The sequence below is a fragment of the Spinacia oleracea genome, chromosome 5 (assembly GCF_020520425.1).
Source record: "Spinacia oleracea cultivar Varoflay chromosome 5, BTI_SOV_V1, whole genome shotgun sequence".
NCBI lineage: Eukaryota > Viridiplantae > Streptophyta > Magnoliopsida > Caryophyllales > Amaranthaceae > Spinacia > Spinacia oleracea.
In genome coordinates, this window is record NC_079491.1 from 6,287,552 (window position 1) to 6,306,208 (window position 18,657).

Consider the following 18,657-nt stretch of genomic DNA (forward strand, 5'->3'; position numbering starts at 1 on the left):
TTAACGACAACCTAATTACGACGGGACAAAAATTCTGTCGCAAAAGCCTTTTGCGACGGGGCTAACAACCAAATAAAGACGGGAACAACCGTCGCAAATGTCTTTTATGAAGGGTTAACGACGGGATTTCATTAACGACTGCCCCTTTTTATGACGGGTTTGCGACAGAAAATCTCGTCCTTAATCAACGATTATTGGCTTTTAGCGACGGAATTTCCCATCGTTAATGGTACAATTTTTTGTAGTGTTTTAATCACCTTATTCAGAATGGTTATATTTTTTAATCAAATTTACATACGGTGTTAATAGTTAGAGGATTTTATACAACGTAGCTAGAGAGAGGTTAAGGGACGACAATGACCAAATATTCGACAATTGATGAATGGGAACGTTATGAATACTTAAATGTAACCAAAAAGAAGTTAAAATTGATATTTTAACGTGGTGACAAGTAGCATATTATAAGTTTTCATGTTTTAAAACATTAGTATAGAGATGATCTTGATCACTTGTTTTCACTTATTTGAAAAAAATGATGAGTTTAGGATACAAGGTAAGTAATTCAGTTAAGATAATAACTTCTCAAATTCTCTTTTGTTTTCTTAAAAAAAAAAATCAAAAGTCAATATGTATGAGCTATGTATTTTTCTAAATATATAGATATGAACTAATCTTTCCCCTCAAAAAAAAAAATTAGTTGAAGTCATTTGCTCGCAGGTCATACTCCGTATAAGTTTATATAAGTAAAAAGATTATTAATGTTTTTGATGCACAAATCATTGAACCAAAAGTCATTTATTGAGTTCACAAATTCTTATTTACAATGGGTGTACAATAAATATTGTACACCGAAGTAAAAGTTAACTCAAAATGCTTAAAAGTTAAGCTTTTATATGTAAAAGTTATCTATTTTTAAGTGATAAATTTTTTCATTTTAGTAAAACTTATTTCTTCAAAATCACTAATAATGTATAAAATTAATCATTTAATCATTTCTATTAACTTTTTTTTTTTACTAATATAAAAGTTAATCAAAACTAGGTTAAAGTTACGAAAAAGGGGTAAAAGTTATCTTGGTGTACAATAAATTTATTGTACACCTTATGCGCGCAATACCTTTTATATCAAGTTTGCAAATTGGAAGTCCAACTACCTACTTAGCAAGTTCGCAACATACGAAGTACTCGTATTATGTAATGGGCCTAATGGTATCAATGTATTATCAATAGTTTACTGGACCTTTGTCCAGCTTTACAGTTTGGGTCATCGGTTATTGGGGCATGTTAGGCCTTTTTGTCCCAATTCTTGAAATGGAAGTACTTTTTCTTTAGAGGTTACTATTGAGCTAACATTTATTTCAATAACGTAGGTCAACATTTAAGCCACTCTCTGATTGTAGTTGATGGAGCTCGACTTTGTGATCTTTAAATTAATTACAATGTGAGTTATCCCTTAATTTCACTAATTTATGCTGGTTATTCTTGTAGTGTATGGCATTTATCAATATCTTCATGTTTTTCTAAACAAAAATTAGTGTATGGCATTTTTATCAATATCTTCGTGTTTTTCTAAACAAAAATTATGTAGTATCCAGTGGCATATTTTGAACAACTTACGAGGAGGTCCGGTAGTAAAAATTAAGCAATATACTGTATAATTATATTATACACAATTTTAGGAGATAGTGACTAAAAATAAGCTAGAAATCGACCCTTGATAGCATCCAAAGAGATCATAACTCCAATATATTAACCACATACGAAGTATTATATCGTACATAAATCTTCAATTTTTCCCTAAACCCCGATTTCATAGGATAAATGAACAATATATGTTATGTGCAAAGGCGGATCTATGTTGTACAAAGGGTAGACACTAATTTTTCTTTATAAAAAAAATAAAGAAAACAAATTTTTTTTTCTTAAATCGAAAAATCAATCTGGCAGTAATTACAACTAGTAATTATTATCCCCAAATATGATCACTAATGACATGTGCCTTAGTGGTTTCACTGGATGAAAAGTTTGACTCTTGCAATCCCATGACTACGGGTTTAAGTCCCCCACTAGTATTTTGTTAAACTTTTTCTTTACTTGCCTTTACACAATTCAAATATATACAGCAGGGTTTCTAAATACGTTGGATTTTGCATTAAAATCTAAATATTGAACTATGCATGTTTTCTTTAATCAACTTTTTGCTATTCAACCAACATAGAGTTGGCTCAAGTGATAAGCAGCTTGATGTCGCTTAAGGGAGGTCTCGGGTTCGAGCCTCGCCGTATGCAGAAACTCTTGCTGGGAGACTCACCCACCATAAGCAAGGTGTGCGACACGGGTCGGATCCGGATGTAGTCGGAGCTAAGCTCCGGTGAACCGGGTGTGCTATGCGTAAAAAAAAAACTTTTTGCTATTCATAAATATATATATATATATATATATATACTTTCTTTGTTTCATAAAAATTGCAACACTTTTAGTTTTGTAATTATTCATGCACCAACTTTGACCATATATTTTTACTAATTTATTAAAAACAAATGCTATCAAGTAAAATATCGTAGAATTATTCTCATTATATACTTTCATAATATTAAACTTTAAGACTTTTAGAAAAAGATAATCAGAGATAATTATGGTCAAAGTTTTATAATGGCAAACGTGCTAGTCAGTGTTGCAATTTTTTGGAAACAGATAAAGTATTTTATTTAATTTTTATAGTTTTACTACACCCTCTGTCCCTTAATACTCGCACCGTTTTGACTTTTTGCACTATTCACATATTTTACTTTGACCATGTTTTATTTCTAATATATGAAAACAAATGTTAGTATATAATATATTGTTGGTTTCATCTTAATATATATTTTTATAAGTTATTATAATATGTAGTAAAGATATTGGTGGTCAAAGTTATTTATTGACAAACGTGTCAAGTCAAAACAGTGCGAATATTAAAGGACGGAAAAGTACTTATTATAATTCTGCACAGCCTATTTTTAAATCCTAGATACGCCACATATTATATACATAAGATTACAAAAAAAAAAAACCTATACCATAAAGGGAAAAAGAAAGGTACCCTTTGAACAATATATAAATATAAATTAATAAAAGCAGCAAACCCAACAAGATAAACACTTCCACAATTCCACCCCTCCTATCTTCATGCATGCATGCAAAACCTTCACATTCTCTCATTTTACACATCACACGTGTCACCCTTCTTCCACACGTCACAACACCACACCTCATTAAATTCATAACTTCTCTATCATTATTCTCTTATCTTATCAAAAAAATGGCCGGTCAATCTTATTCTTCCCGCCAAGACACTTACCTAAAAAACCAAGAAAGAGGTAGTCAAGATCTTCAACAAAAGGGCCAAGAAGCTATCCAAAACTTCAAACATTTCCTTCATCGAAAAACCCCTTCATCTTCTAACTTAGTTGCATTTCTCACTGTTTTCCCACTTGGGGCCTTCCTTTTGGGCCTATCCGTACTCTCTTTTATCGGGTCGGTTATCGGGTTAGCGGTAACCACACCGTTGTTTATCCTCTTTAGCCCGGTTATCATTCCGGCTATTTTGACTATCGGGCTTGCTAATTTGGGCTTTTTGGCCTCCGGGGCTTTTGGGATAACGGCACTATCCGCTTTTTCGTGGATCATTAACTTCTTTAGGGGGTTTCGGGTTGGTGGAACGGGTACGGATATGGAGCATGTTTCTCGGTGGGCTTATGAGAAGGCTGGAGATATGGGCCAGAGAGTGAAAGAAATGGGTCAGGAAATTACTGGTAAAGCCCGTGAGTCCGTGAGGAATGATGGTTAAGGTAGAAAGGTGTATGCTTGTGTAAGATGAGCCTATTGGGCCATTTGATGACCCGTCTAAATGTGGATATTATCCTATTTAGATTGAGGTTAGAATGGTTAATATGTCGTGAAATCTTTTGGGGTGTTGCCTCTTTTGAGCCGTTTGTTCCTTTAGTTTTTTGAATTCCGTCTAATAATGCCATAATTGTAGCAATTTAGAATTTTCATCTTGTGTACATCCGGATCTGAATAACTTTTACCTATTTTTTTTTATCTAATTTTTTTATATTATGAAACAATTTTGGTTGAGTAATTTTTTAAAACGACTATATATAAAATGAAAATAATTGTCACTAAAATATAAATAAATTCTACATTTAATTATAAGTAATTTATATCTCCTTTACAATATTTTATATTTGTTAGACATTGAATGTAATTAAGAGTTTGTGCCAAGGAACAGTAAAGCCAGGCAAAAATAGGTTACCAAAATTGTTATTTACAGATGGTGTACAGATTTAAAAGCAGAGTTTTGACTCGAAATATAAAAGTTATCTTTATATATATCAAAGTTATCTATTTAATTTGTAGCGATAATTGTTTTTATTTTAATAAAAGAATTCTTTAAAATCACTAATAATATATATAATTAATTATTAACAATTTAAAATATTTATCTATTAATCTTTTTTATAATATAAAAATTATAAAAAATTAGGCTAAAGTTATAAAAAAAACTGCATAAAAGTTATCTCGTTATACAATAAATTTATTGTACATCTAATGCGCGCCGCACAAGGCCTTTTGAATAGGTCAAGAGTATCTTCCTAGGAACTCCGTAATAATCACACTTGACACTCTACAGTTGTTACTAATTGTGTTAATATTTTCTTCCTCTCCCAATGTCATCCCACTCTTGCCCATATTAGATCATGTTACTTCTACATTGATTATATGTAGATTAATTGGAGGAGTATTATTTCTGTTGGAGTTTTTCCCCTCCAAGTAATGCTTCAAAAGAATAAAAACTCATTTGTCCCACATTAATAAAAAAAACCCACATGCTTCCTTCTTCAAATATCCCACTACCCTTTAATGATTTGTTAGAAGACTAGAGAGGTGGGACTAGTAATCACACGCGCACGCACCGGGCTTGGGCGAGTGGCGCGACGTGTTTGCGGGTGTGGGTGGGGCTCCTTTTTCCTAACCGTTATTATTTTTGGTCACGTAATTTTTGCGAGATTGACGTAACGGTTAATTGATTTCTTTGACGATTTGATTTCCGTCAAAGATATTATTCCGTTTTTTGCTTTAGTTACGAAATCAATCAAGGACTAATTGATTGTGTTTCCGTTTTTCAGCTTGACCGTTTTGGCTATAAAAGACTACCTTCCCTTCCAGAAAAGAGACACAGAAAACTAATCTCTTCCTCTTCTCCGAAATGAAAACACAAAACCACCATTGTTTTGGGCATTGCTCAAGGGTGTTCTCAATCTAGTTCTTCGTCGTACACCGAAGGATTGAAGTCGTGTATCCCTAGGGGTCGGTTGCTACGAGTCCGCGTGTACTTAGCGGGGCAAATTCGACTTTAGGGAAGTGATTGGTGTCACACCATGACATTGTTATAGATAAGCTTGTTCTAATTATTATTCTTATTAGTCATAGTTCCTACAATTAATTTCAAATGTATAAGAATGTACTCAAAGAATGTACATTCATAGGTGAAAAAGAACATGGTATTGTAATAAAAGAAAGTGAGATGCATGCTACTAATTATAATATATATCCGTCATGTAAACTGCATTTGTACTCCATACCACATGCATGCATCATCTAACAAAACCCCCCGTCAAAAAAAACTCTATAAATACCCTAATTCATAACCACATTTCATCAGAAAAAATAAAAAGGAATCAGAAAGAAAGAAAAAGGAGTGGATCAAAATGATGAAGATGAAGAGTTTTGTGATGGTTATGGTGATGATGAGCTTGATGGTGGCTACATCAATCGCAGAAAATACTCCATGCCAGAGAAATAGCCAGTGTCCCCCTGGAGAGTGTTGTGGGTACGATGGTTTATGTCTCTCTGTCAGCTTTGACGGATGCCGCCGCGGTGGTGTCGAGGAGGTTGAAGCCCACCGATATACCGGTGTTCCTAAAACGCGCAAGTTCCGTGCTGCTACGGTTGTTAGAACGGGTGCCCCTTGATCAGTGCATGGCGGAGTCAAGGTCTTTGATCGAGTCGGAATGTTGACATGTTATAAAAATAATTATCTAATAATCTGTATTAATTTACTTTTTCTAATAAATACAGCCGCTCACTTCAACCACGTAGATTGTGCTTGTGTCTTAATTACTACGGAGTACTACGTAACGTAGTTGCTTAAATTTGTAAGGGGTGTTTTAAATTAAAGTTATTATCAAACGAATGAATTGCATCTATTCATAATTCATGTGCCTTCATGTGCCTACACGTGTACTACGTACCTTATAATGTTATACACTGTATGTTACTATGTTAGTATCAATATAATTGGATTATTGGATTTACGCCAAAGAAATTAAGTACGAAGTACTTCGTATGAAATAATTTGAAAAGATGATATTTTCACAAATTTCCTACATGCTTCCCTCCTTTGTCTTTCTTTGTTTATGTCATAGGTTGGTTAGTTAGTTAGTGGATGATCATTACTCTATACTGCACCACTACACATTAATTCTGTTAAATTTATTACAGAGAAAATACACAAGCTGGCTTGGAATCTACGATTAGTACTACTTCTGTTTCTAATTGATATTAACAAATTGACTTTTGTCATTATTTACGACTTTGATAATATTCACCTGATCCACCCGGTTCACTCGAGTGTGATGGATGGATCAAATGCGGGTGATGAGTAAAGCAGGTGACGGATGGACTGGGTGGAACGGATGGATACGGGTAGACCTGGCAAACGAGTCGTTTAATTAGATCGGTTTCGGATCGGGTTCATTCCGGTTGGGTCATTTCTGGTTATTCTTCTTTCGGGTCGGTTTCGGATATGGGTCGGGTCCATTCTGGTTTCGGGTAACTTCGTTTTTTTATAATTAGGTCGGGTCTGGTTCGGGTCAATATCGGATCGGGTCATATCGGATCGGTTCATGTCGAATCAGGTTTTTCGGGTTCGATCGGATTTTTCGAGTTGGATCAGATTTTTTGTGTTTCGAGTTTTGATTACGTTTTTTGTCTTTTGATTTGGTGGTCACTATCATAATATTGTTAAACATTTTTCCTATAACACAAAAGAGTATAAATTAATAAAAAGAAAATAATAACAATAATAATAATAATAATATCAAAATAAAAGTAATAATAATATGAAAAGCTAAAAAAACTTGTATTTAAAACTATTTGGTAAATTTGAGATGCTCTTCGATCGGATCGGTTCGGGTTAATAAATTTTACAGTTATTTCTGGTTAGGGTTATTTTAGTTTCGGGTCATTCGGGTATCGGGACATTTCAAGTCAAATCACTTTCGGGTCGATTTCGGTTTCGAGTCGATTCTATTTGATTTCGGATCAATTTCGTGTATCGGGTCATTTCGTTGTTTCGGATCAACTTCGTGTTACATATCGGATCAATCGGGTCGATTTTTAGGGTCCGGATCAGTTTTGCTAGATCTAGATACGGGTGATGCTCTACCGATCCAAATCCCACCCATTTTCATTCTTATCCACATGCAGATGAGAGGGAAGCTTTATTGATCTCGGGTATAGTATAATTACGACCTAAAGGCTAGAGAGTTGTTCAAAGGGACTTGAGCCTATATTCTAACACCTAGCTAGCTGGATGTACGTAGTTGTCTTGGTCTACTACAACGTGAATGCAACTAACTATCTGAATGTTAGTTAAACCACTATAAATATGCTTCACCCAATTCTACATGCATTCTTCATCAATCCAACTAAACCACTAATTAAGAGTAAATTCCACTAAGAAAAAACCCCATAAAAATGAGTCAGGCGGCTCAGCTAATTACAAAGTGTGTAGTTTTCGTCACCTTGGCTATACTTGTCATGGCCTTTGCCGTCTCAGCTGCCCGATCTCTAGCTGGCGAACCAGCGAAACTCCCCGGTGCATCCGATAAGGGAGGAACTCTAGATGGGCTAGTTACAGGTGGTGGTATAGAAATGAGAAGGCTTCTAACGGAGGTGAGCGTACGTAAAAAGGTTATCAAGGGCCATAGCCAATTTATTTTTAAAATAAAAGGTTAAGGTCATAACGTAAGTACGTACTATTAGATGAATGTTGTAATTCTTTATAATAATATTTCAAAAAAAAAAAAATACTTACGACTTATCCTCGTGCGGAGAGACTTCTAAGTTTTTTCTTCTTACCTTTATAAAAGAAAAAAATCAAAGTATGCATTCTCTAGTAAATAGTAATACTCCCTCCGTTTTATATTGCTTTTCTTGTTTGGAGAAACACATGAATATTAAGAAAAAAAACAAGAATGTGTAAGTTGCAATTGTTGTTGTATACTTGTAATGGGAAGGTAGTACTTCTTCCGTTCCGAAATGTTGCACCGTGTTGACTTTACGCTTCCCAATATACATGACTTTGACTCGTTATCTCTCGAATTATGTATTAGTAAAATTATAAAAATTAATATTCAGAAATCACATATCGATTCGAATCTAATAAAATCCTACATGATTACGTACTTTTTACGTATATTTTTCAAAAAATGATCAAAGACACAACATGAATAATGTAAATATCAACATAGTGCGATATTGGCGGAGCGGAGGAAATATAACATTTCGCCATGTCAAAAAAAAAATCCACCTTGTAAATTGTATGCGTACTTTGTAGCACGTGCATGCATCATCTAACAAAACCCCCCATCAAAAAAACTCTATAAATACCCTCATTCATGACCACCATTTAACACTAAAAATATCAATAGATGGAAAATACAAAAGATCGAGTCGGAAAGAGAAATGAGTGAAAATGATGTAGATGATCGAAGAGTTCTCTTACGAGGATCCGAGTAATATATCAACTATCCACAAGGATCACCTCCAACACAATTAACCAAAATAATGGTTTGTAGATTTTCTAACGCGAATCTGTTATAAAAGAGGACCATCATTGATGGAAAATTCCGTCGTTAGCCCATCATAAAAGGCATTTGCGACTGATGTTCCCGTCTATATTTGGTGGTTAACTCCGTCGCAAAAGACATTTGCGATTGGTGTTCCCGTCTATATTTGGTACGGTGGTTAACTCCGTTGCAAAAGACTTTTGCAACGGGATTTTTGACCCGTCATTATTGGTTTGTCATTAAAGATCAATTAAATTTCTAGTAGTGAACTCCAATATACCGCAAATAATCCACCAAACAAACAACTTAGCAATCAACCAATAATCAAATGCGGAATAACATAATGCTATCAACACACACGAATTATACGTGGAAAAGCCTTCAATGTGAAGAATAAAAACCACGGGACTTGTGAGAAGTCCACCCTTGTCACCTTCTCTTATTATGATAAAATTTAGGGAAAAATAGCTCAAATCGTTCATACAAAGGTTCACAACCCACCAACAGTTCCATACATAAGAGATCTACAATTGAGAGATAAAATATGAGATCTACAACTAAATCCCACTAAGAAAAAAGCCCTAAAAATGAGTCAGTTAACAAAGTGTGTGGTTTTCATCACCTTGGCTATGCTTGTCATGGCCTTTGTCGTCTCGGCTGCCCGATCTCTAGCTGGCGAACCAGCGAAACTCCCCGGTGCATCCGATAAGAGAGGAACTCTAGATGGGCTAGTTACAGGTGGCGGTATAGAAATGAGAAGGCTTCTGACGGAGGTGCGCGTGCGTACAGTTTTTATCAGGGGCCATAGCCAAATTCTTTTTATTGTGAAAGATTAGGTTAATAACGTATTACTACCTCCGTTTCTAAATGATCTTTAACCTTACTATTTGTACGGTAATAAAGCGAAATTTGATGAATATATGATGGAGAGGGGTACCAAATGAGAAAATGAGTGACTATAAATTGTCCAACAATGTACGTAAGTGGATGAAAATTAATAATCCATCCGTCTCTTTTTGTTCTTTACGTTTTTCTTTTTGGGTGTCCCAAAATGTTTTTTACATTTCTTTTTATATTATCTCATAAATGCTTTAATATTCTATCAAAATTTGTGTCCAATGATTATTTTAACCAATTGAGTTAATTGGGTCATTTAATGTCTCACACTTTTCCATTGAGACATTAATTTTTTCTCATTTTCCCAATATCAGAATTTTGATAAAAAATGTAATTTGCCTTGCTTAAATAAAAAAGACAGTAATCTCAATGCACATTAATTAATCGTTAAAACGCGTGCAAAACACCAACCGTAAAGAACAAAAAGAGACGGAGGCAGTGTTAAAGTATTATGGTGGGTAAGTTATGATGAACTCTCGTAATACAATATTCCAAGTTGTATAGTTATAGTGGGCCAAATGAATATATAAATGTAAAATTAGCATATCAAAAATGAAATAAAGTAGAGTGTAAAAACTTTCAAGATCAAGCAGTAAAACGAAAAGTGTAAAGAATTTTCAGGAACGAAGTTAGTATCAGAATTTTGTAATTCTTTGTAATATTTCAAAAAATCAAAGCATGCATTCTCTAGTAATACTCCCTCCGCTTTATATTGATTTTCATGTTCAGAGAAAAACATGAACATTAAGAAAAAAAAAAAAAGTGTAAATTGCAATCGTTGTGTACTTCAGTACTTATATTGGGAATGTAGTATAATATTCCGCCATGTAAAAAAAAATTAAATCGTTTTTGTTTAAGTTGTACAAAATACTTAGTTTTGTTATGTTCAATGTCTATGTAATGGTTAAATATATTTTGTTCAACTTGTACAAAATGGTTAATTTATTCTGTTCAATTTGTATAAATAGAAACATTTATTGCATGAAAAGGCTCGGGAAAACACGAAGAAAAAACGAAAATTAACTCAATTCCAGGGCTTTCAAGTTAAAAAAAAGATCGTCTATTGCAATCAAAATATGTATCCTAATTTGATTAGATACACGTAACACTAAAAAAAAATCAAATTTATTTGGACCAAAATAATATCAAAAAAAATGTTGATAGAAAATAAATAAAAGTGGGGATTAGAGTTTTTTTTTAAAATGAAAATAATAAAAGTAAAAAGAGTTGCGTCAACTAAAATCAAGTTGTGTTTAACAACCGTATTTTAATTTTTTCATTTTCATGTATACTCCATGCGTCCTCTTCTGCTCTACACTGTTACTGTAGATACAAAGTTTAATGTTCTTTAGACAAAGTTGGGTTATGCATAATATAACTATATAAGATAAGAAAATCATGTAAATTAGGGATGTCAAATTAATTGTTAATGCATCAAAATTCTAACCTAATGGTGTATTCTTATTATGATATTTTGATATTTACTACCTTGAATTTATGTTTAAGGTTTTTGTATTACCACCTTATAAAAATTAATTTCATATTTAGCACCTTAATTTTTGTACGGGGTGTCCTATCGGCATTATTTGATACTGGTAGAAATCCCCATAAGTAAAACTAACCAGCAGGTAATATGGTCATCTTAGATAAACACCACCTACCGGCACATTTGCAATGCCCTTACCGGCCTAAGCATGGCGACGGCCAGCCATCGATCAACCACAGGTCACTATCAAACAGGTCGCTATCCACCATAAGAGACCCAGTTGACCGTACGCTTGGATTGGTCTATATAAGGAGGATCTCATTTATTGCTATGAGGTACACAAACACTTAAACACACTTCTTTCTTACTATTTGATTATCTCTTAATCACTTCAGTAATAATCTTACTTAGGCATCGGAGGGGGGATCCTCGAACCACCCCCGAGGCTAGTTAATCTATTCAATTCTATTGTGCAGATACCATTAGGCATTCTCAGCAAGAGTTCAGTACCCCACAGTCGGCTATTCCTATTCCGTACCTGAACAATTTTATTAAATGTTTTAAATTCATCACTTCTTAACGGTTTTCATCCAACTTTCGATCCATTTGAACCTAGCTATTTAACTAACTTTTTTAATTGGAAACCTAATGATAGAGGAGAAAAATTAAAGTTGGTTAAATGAATCTCACATGGATTAGAAATAGGATGAATTTCGTTAAAAAATGGCGAAAACAAATTTTTTTCATAAAATTAAGGTGGTAAATATAAAATTACATTTTATAAAAGGGTAAATAGAAAAACATGAAATTTAGAAGGGGGTAAATATGAAAAAATCCTTGTTAATAATTGTGCAAGTATTTGAGAAATGACAAATTATTTTTTACCATTTACAAAAATTGAAAAATTGAAAAATTATTTTTTGCCACCTAAAATTTAAAACTTGTATTTTACCACCTAAAAATATATTAAAACTTGTTTTTTACCACCTGAAAATGAAAAAAATAGATGAAACTTATATGTATGGCTACCTAATTCAATTTTCCTCCAATTGTTTACACTCCTTGTGTGATTTTCTTTAACTCTTTCACCTTTCTCTCTTTACTTTTACTAAATATTGACAATTTTATGAATTAATGGTGGTGAAAAAATATGTAAATTCATGGAATATAAGAAAGCGGGGGGAAAATAAAAGAGTTAAATACATGAAATCGTAGAAGAATAGGACATATAAGAATTATTATTAAATTGTGCTTGTGGCTCACTACATAATATTTTCATCTATTTTTTCATTTTTCAGGTGGTAAAAAACAAATTTTAATTTTTTTTTTAAGTGGTAAAATATAAGTTTTAGTTTTTTAGGTGGTAAAAAATAATTTCTCCTTTAAGAAACTAGCAGAAAAAAAAATGGTGGTGTGTTAAGTTTAGTGAAGAGAAGTAGAGAACGCAGTCTTAAATCTTAAAGGATAAGTCTCTTAAGCCCAATTAACTTAACCACCAGGCCCACACATACACAAACTAATATACATATATAAAGGAGGCATATTTGTTGAAATATTAAAGCGCCACCTAGGGTTATTAATGGTTTCGTCCAATGAAAAATAAGATTTCTAATTTATTTTTGAATTAAAAAAATCAAGTGCCACGTAGATAATTAATTAGGTGCCATGTAGATATTTTAATTAATTAATTACTAATATATACAACTCCATCTAAAATCAAACACACTAATAATTAAAAAATAATCGATTGCCACGTAGATAATTAATTAGGTGCCAAGTAGATATTTTAATTAATTAATTATTACTAATATATACAACTCCATCTAAAATCAAACACTCAAATAATTAAAAAATAAATCTAAAATAAAATTCATCCAAAATCAAACCCTAATCCAAAATAAAATAAATAAAATTCAATTTAAAATCAAAACATTAATCAAATATTAGAGCGCCACGTAGAAAAATCTAATGGTTTCGGCCAATGAAAAATAATATTTCGAAATTAATTTTGAATTAAAAAAGTCGAGTGCCACGTAGATAAATGATTAAGTGCCACGTAGATATTTTTTATTAATTAATTATTAATATTACGCATATACAATTTCATCCAAAAACAAACACTCTATTAATATAAAAAAAAACTAAAATGAAATTCAATGCAAAATCAAAAACTAATCTAATCTAATATATAAAAGTGGTATATACATAAGATGTTTATTTAAACATAACAATTTAATAGAATCCGTGCATCGCACGGGCTAAAATCTAGTTAACAAAATAAAGAAAATAAAAGAAAAGGGAAAAAAAAGAAAGAAAGTGGGAGAGCAATGCATAAACACATCTCCTCTGTCCTCTCCATTTCTTGACTTTTTTTTGGGTGGACTTTTTTTCGATTGAAAATACAATTGCTGTTTCAAATAATTCATTGTTTGAATTAAACTCATCAAATCGAATGCAGAATTTCTGGATAATTTCACAAAACTTTGTATGAATCGACGACGACGACGACGACGACATTAACCAGTCTGGTTGTTAGATTGTGATCAATTCCCAATTGATCATCAATTTCATCAATCATCAATGGCAGGCGCAGCATCAGCGTTGTACCTGTTAGATATCAAGGGACGAGTTCTTATATGGCGCGACTTTCGAGGTGATGTTTCCGCTGTAGAAGCCGAACGCTTCTTCACCAATCTCCTGCAGAAACAGGTTTCATCGGACATTTTTTCGTATTCATTTTTTTTTTTAATTTTTTCAATTTATTAACCACGTAAAATAAACTCTTGATTCATGTTTCCGACTCTCTTTGGAAATAAGGCTATGACTTTGCTTTAAAAAATTTACACGACTTTGCTTTAAAAAATTTACACGAAGTAGTATAATTTTGTGAATGGTCCTAATAGGGTGCAAATGAGCCGATACGTCAATCAAAGCTTGCTAATTAAGAAAATGAACAAACTCTGAGAAAATATCGAATCGCAAAGCTATTTTGCTAAGGCTCGTTGGATTTAGAGTTCGAGAAACGAGCAAGCTCAAGCCGAACAATATTTTTTTAAAGAGCTCTTTCAAGCTCGAGCATACCCGAACAACAATATTTCTGATAAACACGGGCATGTGCCGCGCCCATCATAAAGGAAGATAGTACACTTAAAAAGTCCAACGGAGGATCCACCTTTAAATCATATGGCAATAAGGAGACAGTCCTTAGCCTTATTAAAGTGATACTCCCCCTCACATGTGAAGTATCTTTTAGTCCAGTCACGTGGGTCAAAGCGCGTTTCTGGACAATTTCTTAACATGCTTAATTTGATAACGCTAATACTCAACTAGACTCGGCTCATTTGCAGACTTAGCTTCGAGCAGTGTGTTCTGACCATAGATTAATCTTTTGTTTGTTGGACTAGCGAGCAATAGCTAGCATGTGTACATAAGGCTACATTGTGACAACACTAGTATGTACTCCCTCCGTTCCTAAAAGATTGTTCCATATTAGATTTTTCACTTAGGTAGAATGCAAAATGAAAGCACGTAGGTTGATAGTTTTGTCTTTTTGCTAATATAAATAATAGAATGTGAGAGGAATCATGTGAAGATCACATACTATAAATGGAAGGGGGCAAATTTAAAAGGACAGACCGAAAAGGAAACTGGGGCAATGTTTTAGGGACGGTGGGAGTACATAGTATGAAGCATGAAAGTTTATTACTAGGTGTAGTTTAGAGCACATTTCTCTTTGCTAACGTAGCTACAACATATTTTTTAGAGGGTAGATGTGATCTTTAGTAGATTACTTACTCATACAGTCATACTTAATGTGCTATTGGGTGTACCTAATAATTTGTAAGGGGACTAAAGTCTTGACAGTTTTTTTCCTTTTGATCTGAAAATGAAGGATGATGTGATTTCTCAAGGGCCAGTTATATACGAGAAAGGAGTGACATACATGTTTGTGCAGCACAAAAATCTTTACTTGATGGCAGCCTCTCGCCAGAACTGCAATGCTGCTAGTCTTCTTCTTTTCCTTCATCGAGTTGTTCAGGTAAAATTCTAATTAGTGTTCTAATACACTTTCTAAATTGTGTTTTGAGCCGGCCTTTAATCCTTGAAAGCAGAACATGTAATGATTTCTGTAGTAAACTAGTAATTATGTTTTGAACCACTCTAGTGAAATTGCATCTTATAGGAGCAATACTTGTGTGATTAGCAATCAAAACACACTTAAACACCATAAATTGGTTGTTAATAATTTGTTAAAATGTGTCTAAGATGAAGCATTGCCTTTTCTTTGTGCAGGTGTTTAATCATTATTTCGAAGAATTCGAAGAGGAATCACTGAGGGATAACTTTGTTGTTGTGGTAGGTACTGCCTGCATACTTTAAGAAACAGGGCTAGACATTACATATTGACTTTGATTGGATTGCTAGTATTTATGCATTTATATATCCTGTTTCCTTTCAGTATGAACTTCTTGATGAAATGATGGACTTCGGTTACCCCCAATACACTGAAGCAATGATTCTCAGTGAGTTCATCAAAACGAATGCTTATAAGATGGAAGCTGTACATCGGCCACCCATGGCTGTAACAAATGCAGTTTCTTGGCGTAGTGAAGGGATTAAATACAAGAGAAATGAGGTGTTTTTTCTTATTCTGCTTCATTCTTACATATGAACCCTAAAGTAATAATTAACTTCATGAATTGATGGACTTTATTTTTTATTGTTCAGGTCTTTTTGGATGTGATAGAAAGTGTAAACATACTAGTTAACAGCAATGGCCAGTTAATTCGTTCAGAAGTTATTGGGGCATTGAAGATGAGAGCATACTTGAGGTACAGAAACATCTTCTCTGTTTTTGTTGTTTAAGATTGGACTTACATGTTCGTTCTGTATCGTTCTCTTGTTCCTTATGGGGGAGCTGGGATGGTTAAGTAATTATCCAATGCCGCGCCCTTGCATCCCCTGCCTTTATTTGGTTGCTCCTTTCTCATTATATACTTTAGTGCATGTATATAAATGGTGAAAATACTCCTTTGGCACGTGGAGCCATAGAGATCATCGAAATGTTTCTTAAGCTGTTTGGTTGTGTGTAAAACATATTCAGTGTAAAATAATTTTCAAAATTAGTTTTCTGTTGTTTGGTTCCATGTAAGAAAAATGATGAAACGAAAAGAAAATGAAAGGGAAAGTAAGCAGGTAGTGAGGCTGTGAGAGGAGTGTACAAGAGAGATAAGGAAAAGGAAGGAAAGTGGTTTTCCCTTCATTTTGAATAGAGGAAAACTGGTTTCCATGAAGATGTTTTACACCCTACCAAACGGAGCCTTAATGTGGTTCATTTTCAGAGATATTGTCTGCTTAACTATCCTTCTCTATAGACAGATAGATTGACCCTCATACATTTGATGCAGTGGTATGCCTGAATGCAAACTTGGCCTAAATGATAGAATTCTATTGGAGGCTCAAGGTCAAACAACCAAGGGAAAGGCCATTGATATGGAGGACATTAAATTTCATCAGTATGTATTCATTTCTTTTCCCATTTTGACATGGGTCTGTGATTTTTCTCTTATCAACTGCATCTCATCTCATTACCATGAATCTTTCGACCTTCCGAGTCACTCTTATCTGATAGCTAGATTATCCTACAGGTGTGTGCGTTTGGCACGATTTGAGAGTGACAGAACAATATCCTTCATACCTCCTGATGGGTCCTTCGACCTGATGACATACCGATTAAGTACTCAGGTTTACTTCTTGTTCTCTGATGTGTTTCTGTTTATGACTCTATTCCATGGTTGCACACTCTTAGAGACTTTAGAGTATTCGGTTCTCTTGTATGAGATGTAGCTTTTGGAAATTTAGAAACCTTAAAGTATGATTTCTGTTCTATACTTCTATAAGTTCTATCTGATAGAAAGTATAGATTTCTAAGATTAAGTGTTTGTTGGCTATTTTAGGTGAAACCACTCATTTGGATTGAAGCTCAGGTCGAAAGATACTCAAAAAGTCGTGTAGAGATCATGATCAAAGCTAGGAGTCAGTTTAAGGACCGAAGGTACATATCTGGAAATTAGATCATGCTATAACTTTAGACTGATCTGTACTGTCTTTTTGTCTATCAGAAGTTCAGTACAAAGTGTAAGATTTCTTCCTAGAAAACAAGTTCAGGTTACTATATATCTAACTGTCTGGACTTCTCGTTGTGTTACTTGTCATCAGCTACGCAAACAATGTTGAGATCGATCTGCCTATTCCACCTGATGCCACAAATCCTAAAATCAGAACATCAATGGGAACTGCAGCATATAAACCTGAAAATGATGCAATTCAATGGAAAATCAGATCTTTTCCTGGAAATAAGGTATGAAACCTTTTCTTCACAGACTGCACCAGCCATTTTGGGAGTGCCATTAAGACTTCTGAATTCCTGATAGTTGTGAACTATACTTAACTTTGGTAGGAGTATCTCTTGAGGGCGGAATACACACTTCCTAGTATAAGTTCTGATGACGGTGTTCCTGAAAGAAAAGCACCTGTACGTGTCAAGTTTGAGATACCGTATTTTACCATCTCAGGAATCCAGGTTCTTTGTTCTATCTTCACCTTTTAACTACCAGAATCAATCACAACATATATGGTGTTATGTTACTGTCATCAGCTGATTTGAGAGCTTATTTATAATTTTATATAACTGAATATGTGATTGCTGGTTTTGTCAGGTGAGGTATCTAAAGGTTATCGAAAAAAGTGGATATCAGTCTCTGCCATGGGTGAGATATATAACAGCAGCAGGCGATTATGAGATACGGCTCACCTGAAAGCTACTGTCAACATGTGAATAGAAACAGCAGGAGTAAGTTTTGTAATCCTTCCTCAGATTTAAGAAGTAAATGAAGCTTGATAGTTTGTTTTCAACTCTCACAATCTGGTTCCTGGTTTCTGCTGTTTCAAGGATGGTCAATTATTTCAAGATCTTGTATCAAATCGGTACACGAACAATTTTAGCAGATGTTTGCTGCCACAATTGTTCAGTAAGGGAGATTAGCTAGCTCTGAAGTAAGACGTATTAGTAGAGCTTATATGCAGTGGAGAAGTTTTGATCGGTGAAATATTAATGTTTTCAAGACAATTTTGTTGTCTTAATTGACTCACTAGTTTGTTGTTGTGAATGAACATATATATATTTTGTAAATCCAAGCATGAATATCATTTTTGCACTAAATTGTGAGGATGGCTTGTACGATTTGATTATATATTTTGCTCTCTTTCGGTATATACGAGATTTTTACGACTACAGTCTACAGATCCAAGCAAGAGTGGTAGCAAACCTCGTGCTCAACCGCCCTCCCGCGGTCAAACCGTGTGAGAAATACGCTTG

At 33.9% G+C, this 18,657-nt stretch overlaps 2 protein-coding genes across 3 annotated transcripts; both read left to right on the forward strand.

The window, feature by feature from the left end:
* The first annotated feature begins 3,300 nt into the window (after positions 1-3,300).
* On the forward strand, positions 3,301-4,070 carry LOC110799631 (oleosin H2-like). Its single transcript, XM_022004913.2, has one exon. The coding sequence runs from the start codon at positions 3,301-3,303 to the stop codon at positions 3,826-3,828; it is 528 nt and encodes a 175-aa protein (XP_021860605.2). The 3' UTR covers positions 3,829-4,070.
* Positions 4,071-13,583: 9,513 nt separating this feature from the next.
* On the forward strand, positions 13,584-18,501 carry LOC110799638 (AP-1 complex subunit mu-2). 2 transcript variants are annotated; one of them, XM_022004923.2, is made up of 12 exons: positions 13,584-13,988; positions 15,172-15,318; positions 15,573-15,635; positions 15,739-15,915; positions 16,008-16,111; positions 16,688-16,795; positions 16,928-17,024; positions 17,237-17,334; positions 17,499-17,640; positions 17,740-17,862; positions 17,999-18,132; positions 18,232-18,501. In XM_022004923.2, exons 1-11 carry the CDS (start codon positions 13,860-13,862, stop codon positions 18,095-18,097), a joined length of 1,287 nt encoding a protein of 428 aa, XP_021860615.1. In that variant the 5' UTR covers positions 13,584-13,859; the 3' UTR covers positions 18,098-18,132; positions 18,232-18,501. The 2 variants fall into 2 exon arrangements, with proteins under 2 accessions (XP_021860615.1, XP_056684115.1); XM_056828137.1 differs by having other exon boundaries at positions 17,999-18,501.
* Positions 18,502-18,657: the final 156 nt, after the last annotated feature.

Excerpts from the sequence above, each read along its gene's own strand:
- LOC110799631 (XM_022004913.2), top strand. The coding sequence starts at position 3,301 with ATGGCCGGTCAATCTTATTCTTCCCGCCAAGACACTTACCTAAAAAAC.
- LOC110799638 (XM_056828137.1), top strand. The coding sequence starts at position 13,860 with ATGGCAGGCGCAGCATCAGCGTTGTACCTGTTAGATATCAAGGGACGA. Across the intron at positions 13,989-15,171 it reads CCAATCTCCTGCAGAAACAG|GATGATGTGATTTCTCAAGG; the intron begins GTTTCATCGGAC and ends CTGAAAATGAAG. Across the intron at positions 16,796-16,927 it reads GAGGACATTAAATTTCATCA|GTGTGTGCGTTTGGCACGAT; the intron begins GTATGTATTCAT and ends ATTATCCTACAG.